This window comes from Diabrotica undecimpunctata, chromosome 5, assembly GCF_040954645.1.
Source record: "Diabrotica undecimpunctata isolate CICGRU chromosome 5, icDiaUnde3, whole genome shotgun sequence".
In the NCBI taxonomy this organism is placed as follows: Eukaryota; Metazoa; Arthropoda; class Insecta; order Coleoptera; family Chrysomelidae; genus Diabrotica; species Diabrotica undecimpunctata.
In genome coordinates, this window is record NC_092807.1 from 100,015,248 (window position 1) to 100,039,575 (window position 24,328).

The 24,328-nt window shown below is 32.2% G+C and overlaps 1 protein-coding gene and 1 long non-coding RNA gene across 8 annotated transcripts in view; both read right to left on the reverse strand.

Moving 5' to 3' along the window:
• Positions 1-1,171: 1,171 nt before the first annotated feature.
• On the reverse strand, positions 1,172-3,325 carry LOC140440718 (uncharacterized). Its single transcript, XR_011950914.1, has 4 exons — positions 3,208-3,325; positions 3,041-3,141; positions 2,254-2,748; positions 1,172-1,721 (listed from the first exon to the last, which is right to left on the reverse strand). It is a non-coding gene; the product is annotated as an uncharacterized lncRNA (long non-coding RNA).
• Positions 3,326-14,344: 11,019 nt separating this feature from the next.
• RhoGAP19D (Rho GTPase activating protein at 19D) overlaps positions 14,345-24,328 on the reverse strand; it is a 517,193-nt gene continuing 507,209 nt past the window's right edge. For 6 of the 7 annotated variants that reach the window (XM_072532354.1, XM_072532351.1, XM_072532352.1 and 3 more), the window contains one exon: positions 14,345-20,395. In XM_072532354.1, the coding sequence (XP_072388455.1) occupies positions 19,521-20,395 (875 nt within the window). In that variant the 3' untranslated portion in view covers positions 14,345-19,520. The remainder of the gene's footprint in view (positions 20,396-24,328) is intronic. The other variant, XM_072532355.1, reaches the window with a different exon arrangement.

Below are 24,328 nucleotides of genomic sequence, written 5' to 3' on the forward strand. Positions count from 1 at the left end.
TCGTCTAATGTTAAGTAAGATCCAGGAACGTAAATAAGTTAGCATTTCTGATTAAATTGGTCAAAAACGCTTCTAATTGGTGCAATATTGTCTATGGTTCTTCTTTCTTCTCTAGTATTTACGACATCAAAGTGCAAGCAACGTAGCAAGAATATAAATCGCCTATCGGCCATGGTAGGTCGAAACACCTCTTGGCCTGTTTCATCAGTACCCCAAAATTCTTGGCAATTTCACCGGCTTGCTTTGAAAACCCCAGCTAGGTTTAATATACCAATTAACACTTTTATTTCCACAGTATTTGTAGGTCTGACTTCATTCGGATCTGCATAATTGTTTCTTAGTTTAGAAATAAATATGTTTGTGTTCTGTACAATGGTTTCGAGAATATTATCATCAATAAAACATTTCCAACACTCTAAAGGATCAACTGCTTGACGAGCATTTACTTTTGAACCTGGTAAGTATAAAATTAAATTAGAAGTTCTTGTCCGAACATTTTTTGGATGCGCATGTTTTCCACATCTTTTGCATAATAAAAAAGCCGCCGGTTTTCCGTATTTATTTCAAAATATTTTAAAGTTACAGGTTCCTTCCCCAATCCTTCCTTCAATTCTTCACACCTGTCTCATTCTGGCTCGCTTACCAAATCAATATTTTCTTCTTATACTTCATCATAGAGCTGTTGTAATCTTTGAATTTTTTTCAGATAAGGGTCCATCACTGAAATCTGAAATACAAGAGAAAAAAATTTAAGGCTGGAACAATACTATATTTATATATAACCATAGGAATTAACATACTCAGGCCTGGTTGTTCGAATGCGAATCAAAAAGTTGATTATAATCAAGTTCCTTTAACAACCATCAAATAATCGAATTTGTTGTTTCTACACCAATCAGTTGATTGTAATCAATTTTCTTGATGGCAATCAAGATCTAATCAAACACTAATCATTCATTGTGATTCCTTATATAAACGTCAATCAAGGACTTGACTGCTATCAAAAACGGATTTTGATTGACAATTACTTAATTTTGGGCAAAGCAGTAATTAATATATAGCTACAGTTGTCAAATTATTAAAAATTGCTTATTATTATTATTAATTTATAAGAAAAAACAAGAAATTAATATTAAAAAGAGTTTAATTATGGTTTATTTTAGAATAAAACACCAAATTTATAAAATGTCGATGTAGTTGATGATGTCCTTGTTGTAAGAAGACCAAGAATCTTTCGAGATAAGAGAGACCCATTCGAAAGATACGATTGAATAGATTTTAAAGGAAGGTTCCGCTTCTCGAAGGACATCGTGATGGAAATCTTACATCATGTTGTGATGGAAATTTTGCGATGAGAACACATCTTGTAAATATAGTTTTTTCTGAAGGAGTTTAAAACAAAGTTTAGTAAGTTTATTAGTACTAATATTACAATTTATATTTAGGGTTCGATGATTATTAATTTAATTAGAAAACTTAGGAATGTTAATAAATTTCTTCAATTCCAGTTCTGCTTTTCTAATTTGTAAGTTTTTAATTTTAGTTCTTTTTGAAAAAGTCTTCGCTTTTGCCGAATTTCCAAATTTACTAAATATAACTCTTTTTCATATATTTTCCTGTTAATGGATGTATTGCATTGAGGTACGGGAAGTTTCCTTTTGCGTGGGTTTTTTTTGGAATGGAGGTGGAAGGATTTTGGGGTTCGCTGTTATCAATATTTTCTAAAAAAAAATATACTTCAGAATCAAATTGATTTTTAAAAAAGATGAATATTACTAAAAACTTATATAAAGGGTCTAATTCCCAAGTATACAATCTCTAATTTAAAAAAATTTGGAAAAAAGAATCGACATAGCGATCTTATACTTCCATTAGTCGTTTTTTTGCCGAAATTCTTTGGGTAAAATTTTAACAGAAAATTTGTATTCTATAGCCAAATACTGAAACCATTCTATGCGGCTTTAAATTAGCTACAGAAATTCGTAATTAAATAATTTTTGCGAAAAAATACACCTCATATTAAGGATAATGTGTCATAATAACGATCCAATATTACGAAAGTATTAATTGTGCTCCATCGTCAAAACTGTTTGATAAAGGCTGGAGCTAATCTGTCAACATCTCTCCCAAAATAGAATCAGCTCCAACTGGCAGAACGGAGTTATAAGAGCCACCGCCGGTTTTCTTTGTCGCTTTCTGTATTATTTCAAAATTTTATATATTACCTACAATAATAAAATTGGTAACTCATACCTTTTCTATGATTTCCAGCTGCTTCAATTCTTCTTGCATTCCCAATGCGCCTTCATCCTCTTCAGTCCTATATGGTTCTGTCTAAAACTTAACCTTTCGAATATAAAACTGCTATACCTAGATAAAATTTGTAACCTTACACTAATAATAATAATTGTTTCTAGATATATTAGCGTTTCAACTTCTGTTTCACCTCCAACCCTGTTGTCGAGTTTATTTTGTAAAAGAGTAATATATACGCTCCTTCTAGAAATTAATACTTTAGGATTACTAAAATGTTGTAAATGAAACCTGTAACTTAGATTCTTTCCCGGTCGTTCCTTTTTTTACAGCTCTTTTTGAATTTTGGTAGACAATTTTTAGGGATTGAACTTAGGGATCTCTAGACCCTTCTACAGTTATTGCGTTAAATTCTTCTTTTATTATTTCCCAACACTTCATCTTGTCTCTCATTAAAACGGCGTCAGTCTTCTTTTTTTCGATGATGTGCAATATCTGTAAAAGATAAAATGGGATAAGACGAGGGAAAATATAGGAAAATAGAGCTTTCGCTGATAAAGTGGAAGAGGCTTATTAAAGAAATACATATCTGCAGAATTAGGTTTCCAAACGTCACTGTTTGAGATTAATTATAATATTAATATTATACCAAGACTTTCAGTGGGTATTCAATATTTCGTAATTGTGTAATGATAATTAAAGTTAGGTATCTATCGTTCAATTTACAGTGTTAACTGCATTTATGACAAATCTAGGAGACATTTAACGTACAAAAAATGAAACTTACCTTTCAAGTAGCTGAATCAATTGGACCTTCTCTTGTCCTGTAAAATTTTTGGACCGCTTCTGGGATTTACTATATCCATACTACTGCTTAGTGCTTAGTTTCTATTTTTTGATAAACCAAATATGTATCAGAAAATGTGTATAATAATATTTTGAGTACCTACTTACATAGCTAGATCTTTGCTAAAAAAAAAGAACTGTGTAGAATCAGTAGAACGGACCAACTTCTACGATTCTTAAAACGCAATAAAATGTCTCTGACAAAACGCAAAATAAAATAAATCAGTCAACATAACCTCAAAATGTGACAATCAAATAAAAGCATGATTACAATTAGTTAATTAAGAAGAATTTATGTTTTTATCAATCCAATCAAAGTTGAGAGTAATTAAATAGTTGATACCAATCAGTTGATTCAATTTTTGATTAGCAATCGAACAACCAGCTCTTACTCTATGTAGGTTATGATTCTCAAAAAATATTAAAATAAATCTAGGTACTTGTCGAACTCACAAAAGTTACTCGAATAGTTGGGTAGAGTCTGGCAGACCAAAAATGCAAATAACTAGCGAAATATTGTTATGAAATTTATTAATTGTTATGTCTCTATTTAATTTATAATTTCTTTATATTTATTTATTAATTCTTTACTAATTTATTATATTGTTCTTATTTTAATTTATTAAAACACACGGTAATTTATATCAGTTTATTAAACTACTGTACAATTTATTTGACGAACGATACAATTTAAATCGCGAGCGCGTCTTCAAAATTAACTGTTTTCAAAATGAAAGTTCCCTCATATTTATACGAAAACAGCTGTTCTAGAACCCCATGGATGTTGACCTCAATTGACCTGGTTTTGCCTCGAATGGACAGGCCTAATTCCGGAAGGTTCGAAGGGAACCAGTTTTTTTATTACTTGGAGTTCCTGCCAGCTGGTCGAAGGGTCTCGTACAATCTAAAACATATTAGTGAATAAACATGTTTACAGGTTTTTAATATGACTCATATTTTTAAGTAACAATATTATACACTAATGCAAATCCCGTTGTTCATTGTTGTTCGACATGTGGACGGAAAGGTACTGACAAAAACAAAACTTATAATGACGATTCAACAATTTATATTTTTAAGTTTTATTTATAAATATAGTTTATTATAAATAAGAATAATTCAGTAAACGATAAAAAAGGCGATATGAAACTCGTATTATTAAATGTGTAAGTCTAAACGAAGTCAGCAAATTTTTCAGGTGTTTATAATTTTTTTTATTGAAAGAATATTGGAAATATAATGCATCAAAAATTATAATTTAGATTACTACAGCCCAAAATATCAATGGACAATTTTTCTTTAAATTTAAACAAATTTTAAGGATTGAAAAGATAATAACATTTTCAGTGATCTATATCTTGAGTAATAAATATGTTTCCACCATGTATTTATATGCTACGACCCATCGTGTATTCTTCTGGTTAATATCACACGCATACAGGTACCTAGGTACATGACCACAATATTTGATAAGGTTAAAGTAAAAGGTGATACCTTAACCATTCTTCCTCTAACGTATTATGGTAAAACCTAGTGTTTTATATATTTATGAAAGAAAATTTCTCAAATGAATAAAACAATTTTTGAATAATAAGTATATTATGAAAATTTTAGTTATTAAAAATGAAAATTATATAAAAAGAGATAATTCACGTTGTTGAGAGTGAAAAAGAGAACAAGTCAATATATGGTGAAAATGGGAATAAGCCAAACATGAGTTAAAAAAAAAAAACGTTTTAATTTTGGATAAAATGGGACAAGTCAATGTAGCTGTATTTGTGTGTTAGGTTGATTGTTCCAAAGCAGGCAATTACAAAAAAATACATCAAGTTTAGTGTAAAAAGAAATAAGCTAACCTATCCTTTTTTGCACTGCCTATATCAGTATTTTTATTAATGAATAATGAGACAACTTGAATTGCCCCCTTATTTACGGTTAGCTCTTAATGTGAAGAGCAACCAACTTCCAGCACTATTATGAATACTGACTTTATTGTATATCAGCTGATATACCTAAAATTGTATTCCTAATACACTCCTGAAACGTTATCTTCTAATTGAGGTGATAACAGCTGCTATTATCATAGATTCCACTTTTATTTACAACGTGTATACACATTGATAAAGGTACTGTAATTAGAAATTGATTTTTGTTTTCCATATGAAAGTTGATGAATTTTCGTGAAATGCGTGTACTATAAAATCATTTGGATGTAATAAAAGTGGGAAGGTATGTCGTCATTATGACATTTATGTTTATACAATTTATTTTGATTGTACTGAAAAAATCAATATGAAATTTTAGTCACATCACAAATATACTGCTAGCAATAAGTGGTCTTATTTACTAGATAGCCTTAATTGATGTTCTGAATATATGGATTCCAAAAAAGAACTTAAAGGAAAGAAAAATATTGAACGAAATATTCGGTTTATATGTTTAAAAAATTAACAGAAAATAAAACCAAGGAAAACACTCAAACATATTATGCATGAAAAAAGTTGAATCAATTTAATGATTTCTAAAAAAAATATTTTTATTTTTTTGCGTTGCATAAATCTACAACGATGACAGTTTTCCGACACGCAAAGAATTGTCCATACGCGAAACATGAAAAGTTAATTTCGCAAACTTTCAACGATTGGCTTTGTGATTTGTTTATTGTCATTGCAAAAGCGAAACACACTGGAAATTGTAAACGTTTAAAATCAAATGGTACGTTTGTCGGAATAATCGGTATACGTGAAATCAAGACATCCTTTCCTTTGTATTTTTCCTTGATAATCGTTGCCTCAATGATAATATTCATTAGCCTTTTTACAGCCCGTGATACTTGAATGCTACGTAATTTTTTATATGATAATATATTCCAGTATTTTTTGAATTTATGTTTTTTTTCTTATTTTGACAAGTAAAAATTTTTTTATAGATCTATTTAAAAGAACTTGATATATTTATTAATTATTTTTATAATTTTTTCAGAGAGTTTGTAGAGTACTATGTAAAGATATTGCACTTCCTATTCCTGAGTTTAATAGTTCTAAATACAGATCAAAATTTTTGTGTTTGTTTATGGGACATTTCTGAACAAGGTAAAAACTCTAGTTCAGGACATTCCTGTGCTGGTTCTAGCTTGGGTGGGGGAAGAGCTCTGAACTGAGTAGGGGCTTTTCAGCACTTTACAAAAGACGGACTGGGCGGAGGAAGTCCTTAACCCCGACACGGCGTGTCCCAATGGCTAATAGAGAACGTTCCTGTAGATATGCAGGTCAGGTGCGAATAAGGTCCAACCTAATAAGTACCCGCGGATCAACTGAGGGCATGACATAGGGCAGCAGCTATGTCATTATTGCACTCAGGCCCTATGATCCATACACTTCTAGTGTAAATTACTCACAGGCGGTTCTCAATCTTAGTTCAACCGGTTGTGAGACTGCGATTAGGCAGGAAACAGGAAATCACCTGATTGTCGTCCCAGAAAGCGATATGAAATGACGACTGAAACCAGCTGCAGACTGTTGTTCCAACCACAAAATGTTACAAGCAGAATTTTGCATTAAGTTATGCAGTAAAACAATCACAAATAAAAGACAAAAATTGATTCCAAAACACCTGGAAACGTTTAGAGCAGCATTAGCAGAAGTTGACCTACCAGTGACTACCGGAGACCGTGACAAAACGTGGGGATACACAAATAAATGGATCACGGAAGCCATCACCAATACTGATCCCAAAGACAAAACAGTTAGGATAAAACATTGGATGATTGAAGAGACTCTCAATCTTGTAGAAGAAACACTAACACGGAATATCAAATTCAAAACAAAAGGAAATAGAGATACGCACCATAAATATAACTGTAAAACACTTGTGCAGAAGGGACAAAAATAATTATATTAAAAACATATATGTACAACTAGAGGAACATGCTGACCACCAAGAATCTAGAGAACTTTTCTCAAAAGTCAAGTATCTAGCGAGAGAATTCAAACCGCAGACACACATCATCAAAGGTAATAGTGGAAATACCGTAACAAACCCAGACGGTATCGCAGAGGTGTGGAAACAATATTACGAAATACTATTCTCTAACAGCGACACAGACAATAATACAGAGAAAATAAGTTATGAAAAAGAACCTCAAATATTGAAATCAGAAATTGAGGCGGCAACTAAAAAGCTAAAATTCAGAAAAGCAGCAGGAGAAGATGGACTAACAGCTGAAACACTCAAAGAAATGGGAGAACTAGGGACGGAAGTAATGCTTAAAATTTACAATGAGATCTGGAATACCGGAAAGTGATCAAATGACTGGAGTAAACTTACGTTTATTCCCATATATAAAAAAGGTTCACCGACAGATTGCAGTATTTACCGTACAGTAGCATTGATATCACACACGAGCAAAGTACTTCTAACCATCATCAATGAAAGACTAAAATCAATTTTCTTACCACAAATTCCCCAAGAACAATGCAGATTCGTCCCTAGAGGAACAAGAGAACATATTCTTAATATTCGTCAAATTATCGAAAAATTTCGAGAGTTTAACATAGAAATATATTTATGCCTTGTTTGTTTATGCAAAATAAAATCTGGAGTTCTACAGGGTTGCATAATATCCCATATTCTATTAAATATATATAGTGAACATACTATGCGTCAAGTTTTCGAGAAATGGCAAGGTTGAGCAACGATGGGAGAAATAGAACGAACTTAAGTTTTTATAGTAACTTTTTTATATACATGTATGTTTATCACATGTTCTTTTGCTGTGCTAATTTTGTTAAATTGCAAACTATACCTAGTTTCAATTAATTGTTTTATACAACTTAAACTCTAAATGTCCAGTTTCGTAAGCTTTTTCATATTTTTAACATCATTGACTGCTACATGTCTTTGTAAGGTAACACACATTTTTTAACTTCTCTATGGATGTTTGGTTTCATATTGTTCTTTTTAGATGAACTGATGATGCTTTCTGAGCAGAAAGCGAAACGTCTTCAATAAATAGATGAAGTAGCCACCTTCTTTGTCTTTTATTTCTCCACTTTGACCGAAAAACCCACCATTCTTCGAGTATACCTTAGTTTATTTTGGATTGACGGTCGTACTCCTTTTCTCGATATATATATATATATATATATATATATATATATATATATATATATATATATATATATATCATTTAAAACTGAAGCTAAGATTAATATTACTAGAAAAATGAATATCAAACTCACCTACACATTTCCCATTGAACCACATCGAAAGAGCTTTCGACTTGCTCTTTGAAGTATTCGACAGGATTTTCAGGGTTTCAGTCTTCTAATGCAGGATCACTTCACTTGTGCGCTGTTCAGTGCATTATTACAGTGACTAATAGTTTTAAAAATATATCCTTTCAGTTTTATTGGAATAATTCTATAATCGCTATTATCACATAACATACCACTCATCGCATTCCTTTTCATCCATTCGATTCTAAGTCTATTACCTGCATCTCCATCTATTTTCTCATTTTACTCTGTAATATCGGTCCTAACCATTAAAACTATTACTTTTCACACTCATTTTACCGTAAACATATTTTTTTGTAGTGGTAACTCCATTTTTAAATAAACATTTCAAATATTTTGTTTCTATCCTACTTTTAGCCTTTTCCTTTTTGTTCCAGCCTAGTTTTTGTTCCAAATCCATTCCAGCATATCCTATTAACGCTACATCAGCAGCACACATTGAGTACCAGGTAATCTTACCATGTAGTTTTCCCGTTATTTGATACAACCAGAATGGGAATAAGGACTAAGCACTGAGCCCTGATGCAGTCCTACTTTCACTTTCAATTTATCATGATATCCCACACCTGTCCTAATACTAGTTATTACTACCTCATACATGTTGCTCACAATGTTCACATACTCACCGAAAATTCATTTTTTATTGAGGGTCCACCACAGAACATATCAACATACATCAATAACAAGACATCAACAACAAGAATACATCAACAAGATCAATGAATGACCATGATACGTCCATGTTGTAGATGTCTGTATATCGGCAGCATGGCGTTGTGGAGTCAAATGTGTATGTTGCGCGTTTCGGAAGTTCGGAGCGAATCGGTTGCTACCATTTTTTTATCTTGTATTTGGCTTGTGTTTCTATAGTTTTTCGTCGTTGGTAATATTTATTGATTACTATAAAGGCAAATAAATAACATAAAGTCGATTCAGAATGTCGTTTTACTATTAGTGATAAACCTGTGTGTCTTGTTTTCAATGAAGCTGCAATCAAATTCAAGGAATTCAACATCAACATACTGCATTACACAATAAAACAACGTCACTTATGAAAGTTTGACCGAAGAAGAGCAGAAGCAAAAAGTAGGAGCTCGGCGTAAAAAAAACTGTGTGCTCAGCAATAAACATATTTAAAAAAAATAGACCTGTTCTCAAAAGCTAGTTACATTGTATCGACAATGTGTAATACAATCATTTCCTGTGAGCAAAGTTGTGCTTCTTCAGTGTGTCATATATGGACATGGACATTTGAAAGATATTGTATGGCTTTCGGACTTTGAATCATTTACAGATCTTTTTAATAAGATCAATAAATTGAACCTTACACTCCAAAGAAATCAATCAATCCATAATATTTGGGGGTATATCAGAGCTCAGGTTGGTCAATGGCCTTATTTTTAGTGGCTGACACATGAACTCTTAGAAAAATCGATAAAAGATCGAATCTTTCGAAATGTGGAATTCCACGCGTGTCCTGGACAGAACCAACTTGTCAATTCTGGAGAAGCTTTATAAGTATAGAACTTTGAAATGGAATAAAACAAAGATGATTTTTTGAAAAAAATTAACTTTATTCAAAAGATAATCTTTTGCCATTATAATTTAAATATGATTTCTGGCATAATGTCCGCCACGGCTGACTCTGACGTAGTTCAATCTAGAGGTCCAATTTTCGATGACTTTTTCCAACATTTATGGCCGTATTCACTCCCTGCATGACTGACGCGATATCTACCGCCTTCATCTGAAAGTTTTGTACCTCCCAATTTGAGGTTAAACATATGTTAAATACATACGAAATTGACAATTATTAATAATTAGTTTTTTAATTATATTTTTTAGTTTATGTACAAAATGAATGTAGTATTAAGAACTGGGTTTCTAAAAATTCATCATAATTTATCTTTTCAACCCCAAACGGAAAAGAAAGGGAAAAATCTAGTATTGGCAAATCACGTTTGTCATGTGGAAGAGCATATAATTAAAAACGATAATATAGTATATTCATTTAGCAAATTCCCATCTGTAAACATGAGCACGTGTTGATATTCGCCCTCTCATTCGTCAAGAGGCTATTAAATATAATTTATTGCCTTAAGCCAGACGGATTATCATGTTACATATCCAAACTTGCCAGTCTGTTTAAATTCAAATTGCAGCGTGTTGCTTTTTTATTCAAAATGTTTACTTTGTTATGTATCTCCCAGTTAATGAATATTTTATTTTAGCACATTTTCCTTAAATGGAACATTAAATTTTGCTCACAGTGATTAAATTTCAAGAAATTCTTACACTAATAGTTTCAAAAGTAAATATTTTTAAAAATCATATAATATACCTCAGTACGACCCTGTTTGGCTTTCTCGTGCGTTTGTTGACAGATGGGAATTTGTAAAACAAATTTAGTTTAGTAAAAGTTATGATATAAAAGCTAAAGTAATCAGGCAGGCTGCAGTTAGCTTTGAAGCCTTATGAAATATCATTTAAGGTATATTATTTAAAGTTTTCCGATTTCAATTGCATGAAAATGAAATTATATGATATTTACTTTTTCATTTATATGTAATAATTTATAAGTAATAATTTATATGTAATCTTTGGAAACCTATCAAAACTACACTCACTATTTTTGTTATTATTAGCACAATTAAATACGCAACATGTATTTGCAGCCATTTTTGATAAAATTTGTAAATAAAAACACAGAGCCCATAAAGCACACCAGTCAGTTTTTCTGGTCTCAACACACATGAGTATTATCTTAGTAAAATCAGGATCAACAGCAATCTCCTTTCGGGCCCATTCACAGAATCTACGCTTTACTAGGTGATCGTGTAGCTTCAATTCTTGCATGAGTTGGATTTTGTAAGCACGCAAACCAAGATCTTTCCGCAAAATCACCCATAAAGTGGATACACACATATCCAACTGCTGTGCACGATGGCGGATAGACTCATCCGGGTCTTACTCTAAGCTACGCTCTAAATCAGCAACAACTTCTTCTGTAGGCACTATAACGCCTCTGTGGATGCGTCTTATCATTTATTATGCGTAGAGTAAACGTGGTGCGAAAACGTTCCATGCATAATCGCATTAATTGCTCTGATGGACGATTATGTTGACCATAAAATGGACGTAGCGCAATACGTATTTCTAACAGAATAATGATTTTCAAACTTCAAAGCCAAAAACCAAAAAATGCCAAACCAAACTAAAGATAAATCACTTGACAGATGTCAAAATGGCCCCCAGGTAAAAAAGTGTTACCAACTTACATTTCTATACCTCTGAAAAAAACACCCTTAATACAAGACAGGCGATTAAAAGGAGTGAACTTAGCATACCTTTATTACCTCAGCCACTTAGCCAAGAATGGAGACTATGGAACTGTTTGTAGTAGAAGGAAAGGTAGAAGGCCAAAAACCAAGCAGGCTAACAATATTTAGAGTGTTCTCTACTCCCACGCCCTAACAAAGGCTCAAGGAATGTTGAAGAGATCAGAGGTTTCAAAATGCAATTGAACATATATTTTCCAAATAACTAATAAAAAAAAACTTGATACTCATTTTCCAAGACTAAAAAATATTGCAGTTAAGGAAGACAAACTTAAGAGATATCAGGAAAGCCTGAAATGCATCAATGGAGAATTTGAACGGATTTCAAGACTACAAAGTATCCAACAGGACCTGAACATGATAAGCATGCCATTTAATGCAAGATTGTGAATCAGTAAAACCAGAATTGCAATTCCAAGTCGAAAAAATATTGCAGTTAAGGAAGACAAACTTAAGAGATATCAGGAAAGCCTGGAATGTATCAATGGGGAATTTGAACAGATTTCAAGATTACAAAGTATCCAACAGGACCTGAACATTGTTAGCATGCCATTTAATGCAAGATTGTGAATCAGTAAAACCAGAATTGCAATTCAAACTGATTGAGTTGCAATGTAGCACTGCACAAAAACTTGATACTCATTTTCCAAGACTAAAAAATATTGCAGTTAAGGAAGACAAACTTAAGAGATATCAGGAAAGCCTGAAATGTATCAATGGAGAATTTGAACAGATTTCAAGACTACAAAGTATCCAACAGGACCTGAACAAATGAAAGATTGTGAATCAGTAAAACCAGAATTGCAATTCCAAGACCAAAAAAATATTGCAGTTAAGGAAGACAAACTTACGAGATATCAGGAAAACCTGAAATGTATCAATGGAGAATTTGAACAGATTTCAAGACTACAAAGTATCTAACAGGACCTCAACATTGTTAGCATGCTATTTAATGCAAGATTGTGAATCAGTCAAACCAGAATTGCAATTCCAAGACTAAAAAAATATTGCAGTTAAGGAAGACAAACTTACGAGATATCAGGAAAGCCTGAAATGTATCAATAGAGAATTTGAACAGATTTCAAGACTACAAAGTATCTAACAGGACCTCAACATTGTTAGCATGCCATTTAATGCAAGATTGTGAATCAGTCAAACCAGAATTGCAATTCCAAGACTAAAAAAATATTGCAGTTAAGGAAGACAAACTTACGAGATATCAGGAAAGCCTGAAATGTATCAATGGAGAATTTGAACAGATTTCAAGACTACAAAGTATCCAACAGGACCTGAACATTGTTAGCATACCATTTTATGCAAGATTGTCAATCATTCAAACCAGAATTGCAATTCAAACTGATTGAGTCATCATCAAAAATAAAGTCGTCACTTCTAAAAATTATCCCCTTAAAATTTTTCCAATATCTGTCCTATAACATTGTGATGCCATAATTCGTGACGAAAAATGTTTTGCTTTACGAAAAAAATATCAATGCATATTTTAGTTTTTAGGTTTGAACCCCTTCATCTTACAAATTTTCATTCCACGTGTTCTCTACGCCCACGCCCTAATAAAGTCTCAAGGAATGTTGAAGAGATCAGAGGTTTCAAAATGCAATTGAACATATTTTTTCCAAATAACTAGTCAAAAAAAAATTCATACTCATTTTCCAAGACTAAAAAATATTACAGTTAAGGAAGACAAACTTAAGAGATATCAGGAAAGCATGAAATGCATCAATGGAGAATTTGAACGGATTTCAAGACTACAAAGTATCCAACAGGACCTGAACATGATAAGCATGCCATTTAATGCAAGATTGTGAATCAGTAAAACCAGAATTGCAATTCCAAGTCGAAAAAATATTGCAGTTAAGGAAGACAAACTTAAGAGATATCAGGAAAGCCTGGAATGTATCAATGGGGAATTTGAACAGATTTCAAGATTACAAAGTATCCAACAGGACCTGAACATTGTTAGCATGCCATTTAATGCAAGATTGTGAATCAGTAAAACCAGAATTGCAATTCAAACTGATTGAGTTGCAATGTAGCACTGAAGAGAAACAACTATTCTCAATTGTTCTTCTAAAATTGAGTTCTAAAGTGCCATCAAAGTAAAGTTTTCCACACCTGAAATCTCACGCTCAGAAGATAATTGCGATGTTTGCACCCTTCTACATCTGGAACAGGTGTTTTCTACTATGAAGCTTCGCAAAATAAACTTATTCCAGTTTCTACGTTTTTATACTCTTCTTAAGAATAATCAGTTTTTTTACCATTGTAGCACATAAGATGTGAACATCAAAAATAACTCACTTCTAAAAATTATCCCCTTAAAATTTTTCCAATATCTATCCTAGAACATTGTGATGCCATAATTCGTGACGAAAAATGTTTTTGCTTTACGAAGAAAATATCAATGTATATTTTAGTTTTTAGGTTTGAAGCCTTTCATCTTACAAATTTTCATTCCAAAGTATGTTTCCTATTAATACATCATTATTCCTGCAAAATTCAATCCAACATATCTATACCATCTATTTATAGTTGCGGCGTAATCTGTCCCGAATCTGGCATTCTGGTTATCGCATCGAAATAAGAACAACATTTTGGTGCATAATTTGAAAATATATTTACAGTTTTCACAAAATTACAACAACACATACATATCTGGGGCTTAAAACTATAAAAACAATAACAGGCAAGAAATACAAACAGCCTAGTAGTTATTTAAGATTTTACCATTTTTACACCAACTCACAAGCGATAATAAAAATTTTCTATGTACAAAATAAGCCAAAAATTTGTTTTTTCTTCGAAACGGTCAAGCAAGTATTCATTCATAAAATTGATACAATATTTCTTTTTGGCACAGTACGAAAATACTGTTAAAGGAAATGGATATATAAATATATGCTAATAAAGTATGATCTTTCAGTGTGTTTCAACAATTTAATGTACCCATTACTTACATTTATATTTTATAACAATATAAACTCTTTAAAAATACATAGTGAGCTTTATTTAATTGGAAATTAGCTACAGGATGACAACTGACATTAAACTAAAGCGAGTAGATAAAACTTTCTCGTTCAAGTCGTTTTATTACCAATTTTTCCTATACGTTTTTAGAATATAAGAAAAAATTTTACGAATTAAGGTTGAAATATGCTTTATTTATATTATGAAGTTTGAAAGTGAAAAAGGAGAGTATACAAGTGTAAATATCGCCAAATATAATAACATTTATCGTAACACAACCTGTACAAGCCATGCCATAACTTTGTTCCATCTAGAAATATATTTTTCACGGAATGGAGCTACTAGTAGCAGTTTAAATTGTATAAAACGTTGAACACAGAATACACACAAACTCTTAAAATAAACAAAAACTGCAAAATTGGCAACATCTAACATTGTCATATACAAGTAGAAACAATTGTTAAAAGATGGCGATCTGGTGGTTCAAATTGTTGAAATATATTCAAAAATATTCTATAAAATGCCTGTGTAGTCATAAATTACCTACTTAATACCATGATTCCTTATTAATAAGACTTTCTCATTCCTATAACCAGATTGTACAAAATCTTATTATTAAAAATATATTTGAAAGAAACTAGTATCTTCTTTTTTAACAGCGCCATCTTCCTTCTTTATAAGTACGCACTTAGTTCTACCGCAACAAGGATTTGTGGACACCCTGTCTAATGTAAAATGTCAACGATGTATGTTTAATGTCTTAGTTTATGATTTATGTATGATTAGTGACTCAAAGCGGTTGAGATTCACAGAATCTAACTCAAATGAAAAGATGATATAGCTCAATGGCATTTGTTGTTCTATAGAAACACACTGAAGGCGAAGGGTATAAGTTAATTTTGAACAAACATACAATATTCTTATGTACAAGCCTAAACTATCGTTATATCACAAATTTATTTGCTTTAAATTGGAATTATACTCAAAATCACATCGTAATCAAAGCAAACTATATATAAAAAAAATAACAAATAAATGCGCTATGTATATATTGCCAGTTAGTCTAAACTCGAATAGAAGATAAAATTGTATTACGCAAATTATACAGATCCACGTAATCCGTGTAACTTTTATTACACGTGGAGTGGTAATGAGCCTTTATAATTACATGTACAATGTATGATGATAAGGCCATTAAAAGTAAATAAGATACAAAAAGGAACATTAATTTACGAATTTTTTACAAAGAGGACGACCACAAGGACGATATACAGAATGTATTAAAAGTATAAATCCTGAATTAGTGAAATACTGATCTACATTTTTATGATCAGAACCATCACTTCGACTCAAAAGCTCAACGGGTTGGCTGATTTGTTGTGAGTAGATTGGTGGATACTTGGTAGAAATACGCAGCTAGAAATTGTTTACTCATAGCAGTATAAATCTCAAGTGATTTATTCAGTTTTATTTCAGCAAAATACATCTAATCCTCCGATTTGCATGTTGTATTTTTATTTTAAGGGATGTCAGGCAAGATTGTGTACTGTCCCCTATCATATATCCAGAAAAAATAATCAATGAAATATTGGAAGGTTCAACGACTGTTATAAAAGTAGATGGTCAATATGTTAAAAATATACGATTGATGACATGACAGATGTCATGGTCCTAATAACCGGATACCTGTAGGATCTACAGCAACAACGAACATAACGGATTATTTCTTAACATAAAAAAACGAACAACAATAACGAGATGTATTTCTTGGTGTAAAAATTTGAGGATCTGGTTTAAATATAGTTCCGTTGATATTTTTACAGCAGAGGCCTCAAAAATACGAATTATCGTGATGATCGACAATCTTTTCAGAGGAGATTGCGCAATAAAGCAGCCTAAAACACCCAAGAAGTCTTAAACATGAATATGTAGGTAACTCATTAACAACTATTTGTCTTGAGGAAAAATGCACCACGTTTTCTACTCAATAATAAAGCTCAACTATTGAAGATAGGAAAACTATGGGAAAAAGAATATTTTTGGCTTATAAAAGACTTATATAAACTTAAAAGTTTAAAAGCGAAAGAATAACCTTACAGTGATATATAAACTAAGTATAGAAACTAATTCTCAACAAATACAGATCTATCTGTCTTTGAGGTTTAGACTAATTGGTTAGAAATTTCATTTCCTTCATGTTGTATTAAATTAATAATTCTGTTGTTTATTAAACTCATAGTTTAATAGTGAGGATCTCCTTTTGGAACATAAAGAATAAATTTAATACTAAAATATATCCAGAAAACCTAGTTTTGTCCTAAAATACTATTTAAAATATATCTAAAATATTAATTATATGTATAAAAATATATAACCAAGGGACGATGTTTGTGTAATTTAAAAACAGCATCAATTGATAGTTGTACGAGATGTATATTTTGATCAAAAGAAAGCATTCGACGAAGACACATACAAGAAAAGTTCTGAAAGGCGCAATGGGATTTCTCATTATATTTTTAGGGCTAAAATAGGCCTTTTTGAATTACGTGGCAACGTCACAAAGGAGTGGAGTACGGTTGACAATTCGTTTACCGTGATTCAGATCTAAAGTTTTTTTTTTCAGCATTTAATTTCTTTTGTTTTTACAAAGTTATAACTGTTTTTGTAGAACGAGAGAGTCTTGATTGGGGAGTTTTATTGATTGGCCGTGTTTATGCACAGGATTTTTATAGATGAATGTCGATAGAATCGATTATGGTGTTAAATATTTCCATGTGCGTTCCATACAACAAAGTATGTTCCGGGACTGTTGACGTAGGAGTAAAGACAAAACCTAGTTCAGATCTCCCAGTAACTCAGTAACCAATGGTGCCTAAAACTTTTTAAAACGTATCGTCACTACGGAAAAGTCTAAGGGAGAGCGCCCACCAAACTGGCATGGCAAGTAGCATGTAGCACGCATCTAGCATGTTATTTAAAATGTAACCAATGCAAACAAATGATTAGAATGAATGACGTCATTGTCATTTTGGTGTGCGCTAAATCATTCGTTTTCATTGGTTACATTTTAAGTAACATGCTAGACGCGTGCTACTTGCTAATTGCCACTTGCCATGCCAGTTTGGTGGGCGCTCTCCCTAATGTGTTCCTATATACGAGTAAACATGCTTTAAGTGTTTATTAGAATAGAATATACATCCAATATTTATTTTACTCAGTCCAAATTGACATGTTTTCAATTAAGACTGGCGTGAGAATTAAAGTAAATAGCGCGCTGATCAAACTACTTATAAAAGACACATCTCTTACACATTTCGTATAGCCCAGAGGACATAACACGATATTATTAAATCGTTTTCGTTCATGGCCACCAAAGTAGGTGGCACCTCTGTACGCTAACCACTGTAGTGATCAAGATTTAGGAGACATTCGTTGGACTTTCCGAGTTTGAATTTGTATCAGCCGGAGTGTCTGATAATATGAAATGATTCATAACGCTCTATTGATACCGATTCGAGCACGGGAAGTTGGATCTAATAACGAAAAACCACCATTGCACTTTAACATGTTGATTACCCTTCATAACTAAGAATGAAGTATGAAAAAAAGTAAGTTATCTTATATTTTGGGGCAATATTTGAGGTTTGTTTGTTCGTCTTTTACTTCATCCCTAAGAAAAAAAGCTTTCGCTCGAAAAAGAAAACCACATTTATAACCATTTTGATAGCTAAGCATTAAAACACACAACACATTGTCCCTTGTACGACGTATCACAACTTTTTAAATAAGTATTAAATCAAAATTTCCTATAAAAGAATATTAGAAAGAACTTTAGGCTGTTTTCGATTAAAACTACTGTGCAGGATATATATACGCTATAAACAACTATTATTAATTTTGTTCCAAAAGTGAATATCTCTCATTCTTCATCTCTTGATAACAAATACATAAAAATGCACAATTATTGCACACTGGACACAAATCAGTCTAAAATATTGATGTTTCCGTTATTTGAAGGCACCTCTTTCAATTTAAGTAATCCGTTTGACTGGATATCAAACAGATTTTATAATCAGAGCTTCTTTATTCTCCATTTTAGTATACTTTACTAAACCATAGCATAAGGAGTTACGTATATTCTCGAATTGTACTAATTATTACAACAGTTTATAAGTTTTTACTAAAATACATTTGTTACAGCTGCTTAAGTTTAAAAACATTAATGTTTTTCAATTTTTACTTCAGGTACTATTATTACCTGAACCTGGAGAGTGCTCATAAGGTTTTGTTAAACAAAATAATCTATCATCATGAAACATTATTTTGAACGATAAAACATAGTAATTTTAATTAAATAAAACAGCCAGGAAAGTAAAAACTGTTACATATTTGTATAATGTTTGTATAAACAAAAAAATTACCAAAAATTATCTCAAACTCGAAATTTCGACTAGTTTTCACTGCCATCAGTACTGAATACAGATGTTGAACTTTAAGCTTGAATAGAATTGTATAATGTATGTAAAGTTATGTAACAGATAATGTAAAACAATGAAGCTCTTTTAGTCCATATTACATTCACAAAAATGCATTTTGCTAAGCAGCCATAACAGTAAACTTAGTAAATGCTGAGATTTCACAATATCTACAAAATATTATTGCCAAATATCAAAATTTAATCAAGCCGACTTCGAAAATTTGCAATATTGAATAAGCTTTCTGTTCAATTTTGATTACTTTCAAAAATATTAACTCCAACAAAATGAATACATACATTTCCTGTTTATGTATGTACTCTTAATCACACATGCGACTCAAGAGGCACTTTAAACACTGAAGACTCAGGAAAACTTTGAGGCCGAGCTCCTATAAGATGCTGTCTCAGCGCTACGACCATATTTTCGGGTCCTATCAGATTGATTTCAAAGAAAAATCTATCTCGACGCATAGAGCTCAAATCTGGTGAGCTGGTTCTAAGATTCTTTTCTTTCTTGGTCTCTTGGTTGGAGTCGGCTTGTTGATTCTTATTGTCCATTGCCCAAGTTATTTTATCAGGGTCTTTTGTACCACCAACGGTGTGCCTCCTCTTGATCGAACGATCCGGCATACCGTTTTTCCTTTTGTTTTTGACAGAATCTTTAACTCTGCGGTTGCTAAGGTTTATTTCTCGTTTTCGATTGATGTTGCTCTCCGTTTTTTCGCTTTTACTTAAACTGTCAGACCTTTTTAATCTGTCTCCAGCTTTGTTTAAACTCTCAGATCTTTTCAATTTGTTATTAAGAGGTGAGACCGTTCGTTCTGGCTTATTTAAAGACTCAGACCGTCTTAATTTTGTTCCGCTCTGGTTGAGCTTGTTGTTATTTGAAAACACTAATGTTTTAGCAATGTTTCTATCATTATCAGGTACTTTTTCCATAGCCATCGTATCTACTTCTTTCTCCTTATCGTTTTTATACTCTTTGTCCTCCTTTTTTGACATTTTGAGTTGGTTTTTATGTAAACTGGGATTTCTGTACAAGTCACTAGCCTGGGGGATATTCTCCTTATCTGGATAAGAATTATTTGGGTGCTTTTCGGGGGATTCGTCGACGAAAGGAATTCCGTCGCCAGATAAGATCGATGTATCTTCTTTTAGCTTCTCATCGATGAGCTTAGTCATCGTGCTTAGTAACGATTCTGAAAACAAAAGTAACAAATTAAAAATTGATAACAGAAATAAATTCTAATGTTAAGTTGCACACAGTAAATCATTTTATTCAAAAATGAAACCAGGGTTAATATTTTAATATTTTTGTACTTTTTATAATTTTCATTAGAAATGTATTACATGTGTTTTCTAAATTTTCACGTACATTTATTTACTCACGATTCTGAAGTAATTAAAAAAAGGAGCCCAAATGATATCAAAATGGACGGTACAATGTAGAGTATTTTTTAGACAGATACATTTGTTTTTTATTTCCATTTATGTTTACTTGCGAAAATATAGCGGCCTAGGTAGCTCAAACGTAAGTCTATGCGCCTTTGGTACGAATGATGTGGGTTCGAACAGTTGTCGGTTAGAAAGCCCAGACAAACCACGAGATCATAATCTATCTAGTACAGCTCCTCTACACTTAGTCGTTTGGATTCGACTAACTGTAGGAGACAATCCGCTCAAGGAGAGCGAACTTCGAAGGATTAAAAACCGACGTCGCTATGAACTTGTGGTAACTTTTCTGACACCCCTTGCTGAAAACTCTTCACCAAAACAATCGAAAGACTGTGCTACCCAGTGTTTTCGTAGCGTAGACCCATTCTAAACATCACTATCAAGTCAGCTTTTGCCCCTTTTCTTAACGCAAGTCTTCTATCCTCGCTGGGCTGACCTTTTTTTGCTTAGAGCTTCCGTCATACAACCACCCAAAGAATAAAAAAAAACAGTAACCATCACTTTAATTAACATAAATCCACTAACACAAAATTGTAACGATTCAAAAAACTTTTAATTATTAATTAATTTAGTTTTAATTCACGTACTTCAAATTCCATTCTGTATAAGGTTTTAAATTGCGTTTTAAAAACCTACCAAGGAAAACAATTAGTGTCTCTTAAAATAGAATAAACAAAGTTTAAATGTTTATTTTATTCAGCCCAAATTACCTTGGGTAATCGTTTCTCTGTAGATCTCATAAGTTTCTATTTAGCGCGAAAAACTGCGATTTAATTTTAAACGCGAAACTATACTTTATGTATTTGTTTACAATAGGAATCGTCAGAACGATTTTTTCTTTCGAGAGTCCCTTTTCGTCTGGACATTCATATATATACATTCAATATTAAGATCGTTCCTAAGTATTTTTACTAGGTTATCAAGAGAAATTTATATTAAACTTTTTCTAAAGATTTAAGAAAGTATCAAATTGTAATGGATATTTTTGATTGTAAGATATAAGTTAATATGTCCAGTTAAATCTCATTTTGTGGACCTCAAACACTGTCCATCGCTTCTGGTGTTAAAAGATTATGATTACCTCAACATTGCGAGAACAGAGACAAACTCTTCTCGCCTGGGGACCTATCAAGGCATTGGTTGATAAAAGACATGCAATACTTTTTGAGTTGTTATCAAGAGGTCCTCGAAGACACTTTGTCTCAGGACCATGTAACCGATGTAGAGCCATACGTTGCCATGTTACCAATTCCAACGGTAACTTAAACATCCTAATTTATAATAACATATAATGTAACATTTCTATAAATTAATAACATTTAAAGGGTTTTCACCCATATATTTTAGTGGCTCATAGCATGTATAATTTGTTGATGATGGAATTTACATTCCGAAAACGTTCTGTAATGTATTTGTGATAAGAGAAACGTTTGGGTATTTTATTACATACTTTTACTGAGGATTTGAAATAAAATTTTTGCAATACAACGAAGAAATTGTACAAATTGTTAAAATAAAGGTAACGAGGCTAACTAAAATTTTATAGTGATAGTTTGCTGCCATTCAATTCAACAATGCCACACTTGCGCACTAATAATGAGAGTTATGTATTTCCTAGAAGCTCTACAAGAATTATGCCAAGGAATTTTGGGAATATTTGATTGAATTAATGTGTATTTAGATTGGCAAAAGAGCGTTCCTTCCACCGGTAATATAACCTTGAATTAATGCTGATTTGCAGTAAATGATACTACCAGAAACAGTTGCTTTATGTAAAGTATCGGTATCGGGTGAAATACTTTGCTATCTTTGACGTCGCTATTTTTCTAGGACGATTCTTTACAGTATATATTATGTGTTAACATCACAGGTGTAAGAAACAGGAGATTTTTTTTGCTTGGAAACAAACGATCTAGTGTCTCGTTGTAGAGACGTAAACCTTTCAATTTTTGGAGATAGAGATAGGACCTAAAAGTGCCCAATCATCCTCTAAAAATACTGAAATTCCTAGAAATCTAAACGCACACACAAAGTATAAATTGAAAGGAAGGCTAATTTCTTATTTCATCTTTTTAATCCAACTCTGCATTATCTGAGGGAACGCTCCATCAGGACAGGTGCTAACAAAAACTCCCAACATCCGAAGACACACGAGAATAGTAGCGGATCCGAAAAATGATCGGTTTCGACGAATTCACATGCATCTCTGGATACATCGAGTATTTAAGTTATTGTGAGTTAACCTCTCTACAGCCGTTGCTTTGGCCTGTAGCTGTGTTGAATACTCGAGATACCGTGACCAAAAGCTAACTGCAAAGGTAGCGAAACGTTGATATGAATTCACGTATGCGTAAACGACACGATGCAGAAGTCGATTGTAAATAATTTGTTTGGTGAAAATTTAGAAACATTTTATAGTTTTTAAAGTTTTATTTCTTATGATAAAAATTCATGATTCAATAATGAGGTAAATTAAATGGGAATTACTGGTTAAAATTCTTTTTTACAAATCACTCGCCATAATTTGCGTACTAATGTTTAACGCATTAAAAATTAATAGTGATTGTAAAGCTTTTATTTAAATATTAAATTTGCGAATCAAACCGTTAGGATCTGAAAACTTTTGTTAATATGTTATTATTACGTCCATACCGAAAATGCTAGTTTTTTAATTCAGGTAATAGCATGGACACTTTACTCAATCATAAAAACTGCTAAAAGCACATAGACATAGATAGGTTCAATATCGCTAAATGCGGTTTCCAATAATTTATAATTTGTAACTTTCTACGTGAATCATCACTTGCCAGGTAGGTATGGAATGACTAGCATTCCTGCATTTTGCTAGAACTTTCTAGAATATTTTTGAATGATAATTCGGCTTTTTTGAAGTCGATTTAAATTTTAAAAAGCAATTATAAACGTTGTAAATAAATAGTGTAATAAATCGCATCAAATGATAGGAGGAAGCACTCGTGGCTGCCAAAAATTCGTCAACGGACTGGCCGGTCAACAGATGAATTGTTAGATGAAGATCAAGATCAAGAAACATATCAACAAAGTGGCATTTTAAATAAATGTAACAATCTTATTTGATCTTATTTTTAGTTCTTACTCCTTTTTAATCGAAGAAGGAGGAAAAAACGGCAGGATTCTTAACAAATGTCCCACTACTGTTTGGAACCACCAAAATCTTTGTTTACACAAAGTTGTATAGTTTCTTTAATAAAAAGTGGCTATTACAAACTAGAACACATGAATACTTTGTACTGTATCTCTAAAAGTCTGTTCTGGTCATTCTACCGAAACGTGCTAAACGCTCCTTGTTTCATTTTTGTTATTTTTGTAGGATATCCCACAGAAATAACAGAATTCCACAGGAAATCTGCATTTTTATAAGAACCTTCGTCAATATTAGAAATCTTTATTCCTTTAATCATCTAAAGAGACCCCCATGCAGCTAACTAGAAGCTGAATGTTGTGTTAGTTATTTCAAGCTATTCCAAATCAGACATTTGTCTAGTAGAGACAACATTTTTGTGCCAATTCTGTTTGTAAAAAGAAGACTCCAAAATATTGTGGATAAGTGTTTCGTTTCAAGTATCTAATTGGTTTAAAATCGTAGGGTTTCAACGACTCAACCTTAGACGTATATTGCCGTTAGCTGTCGAGATTCC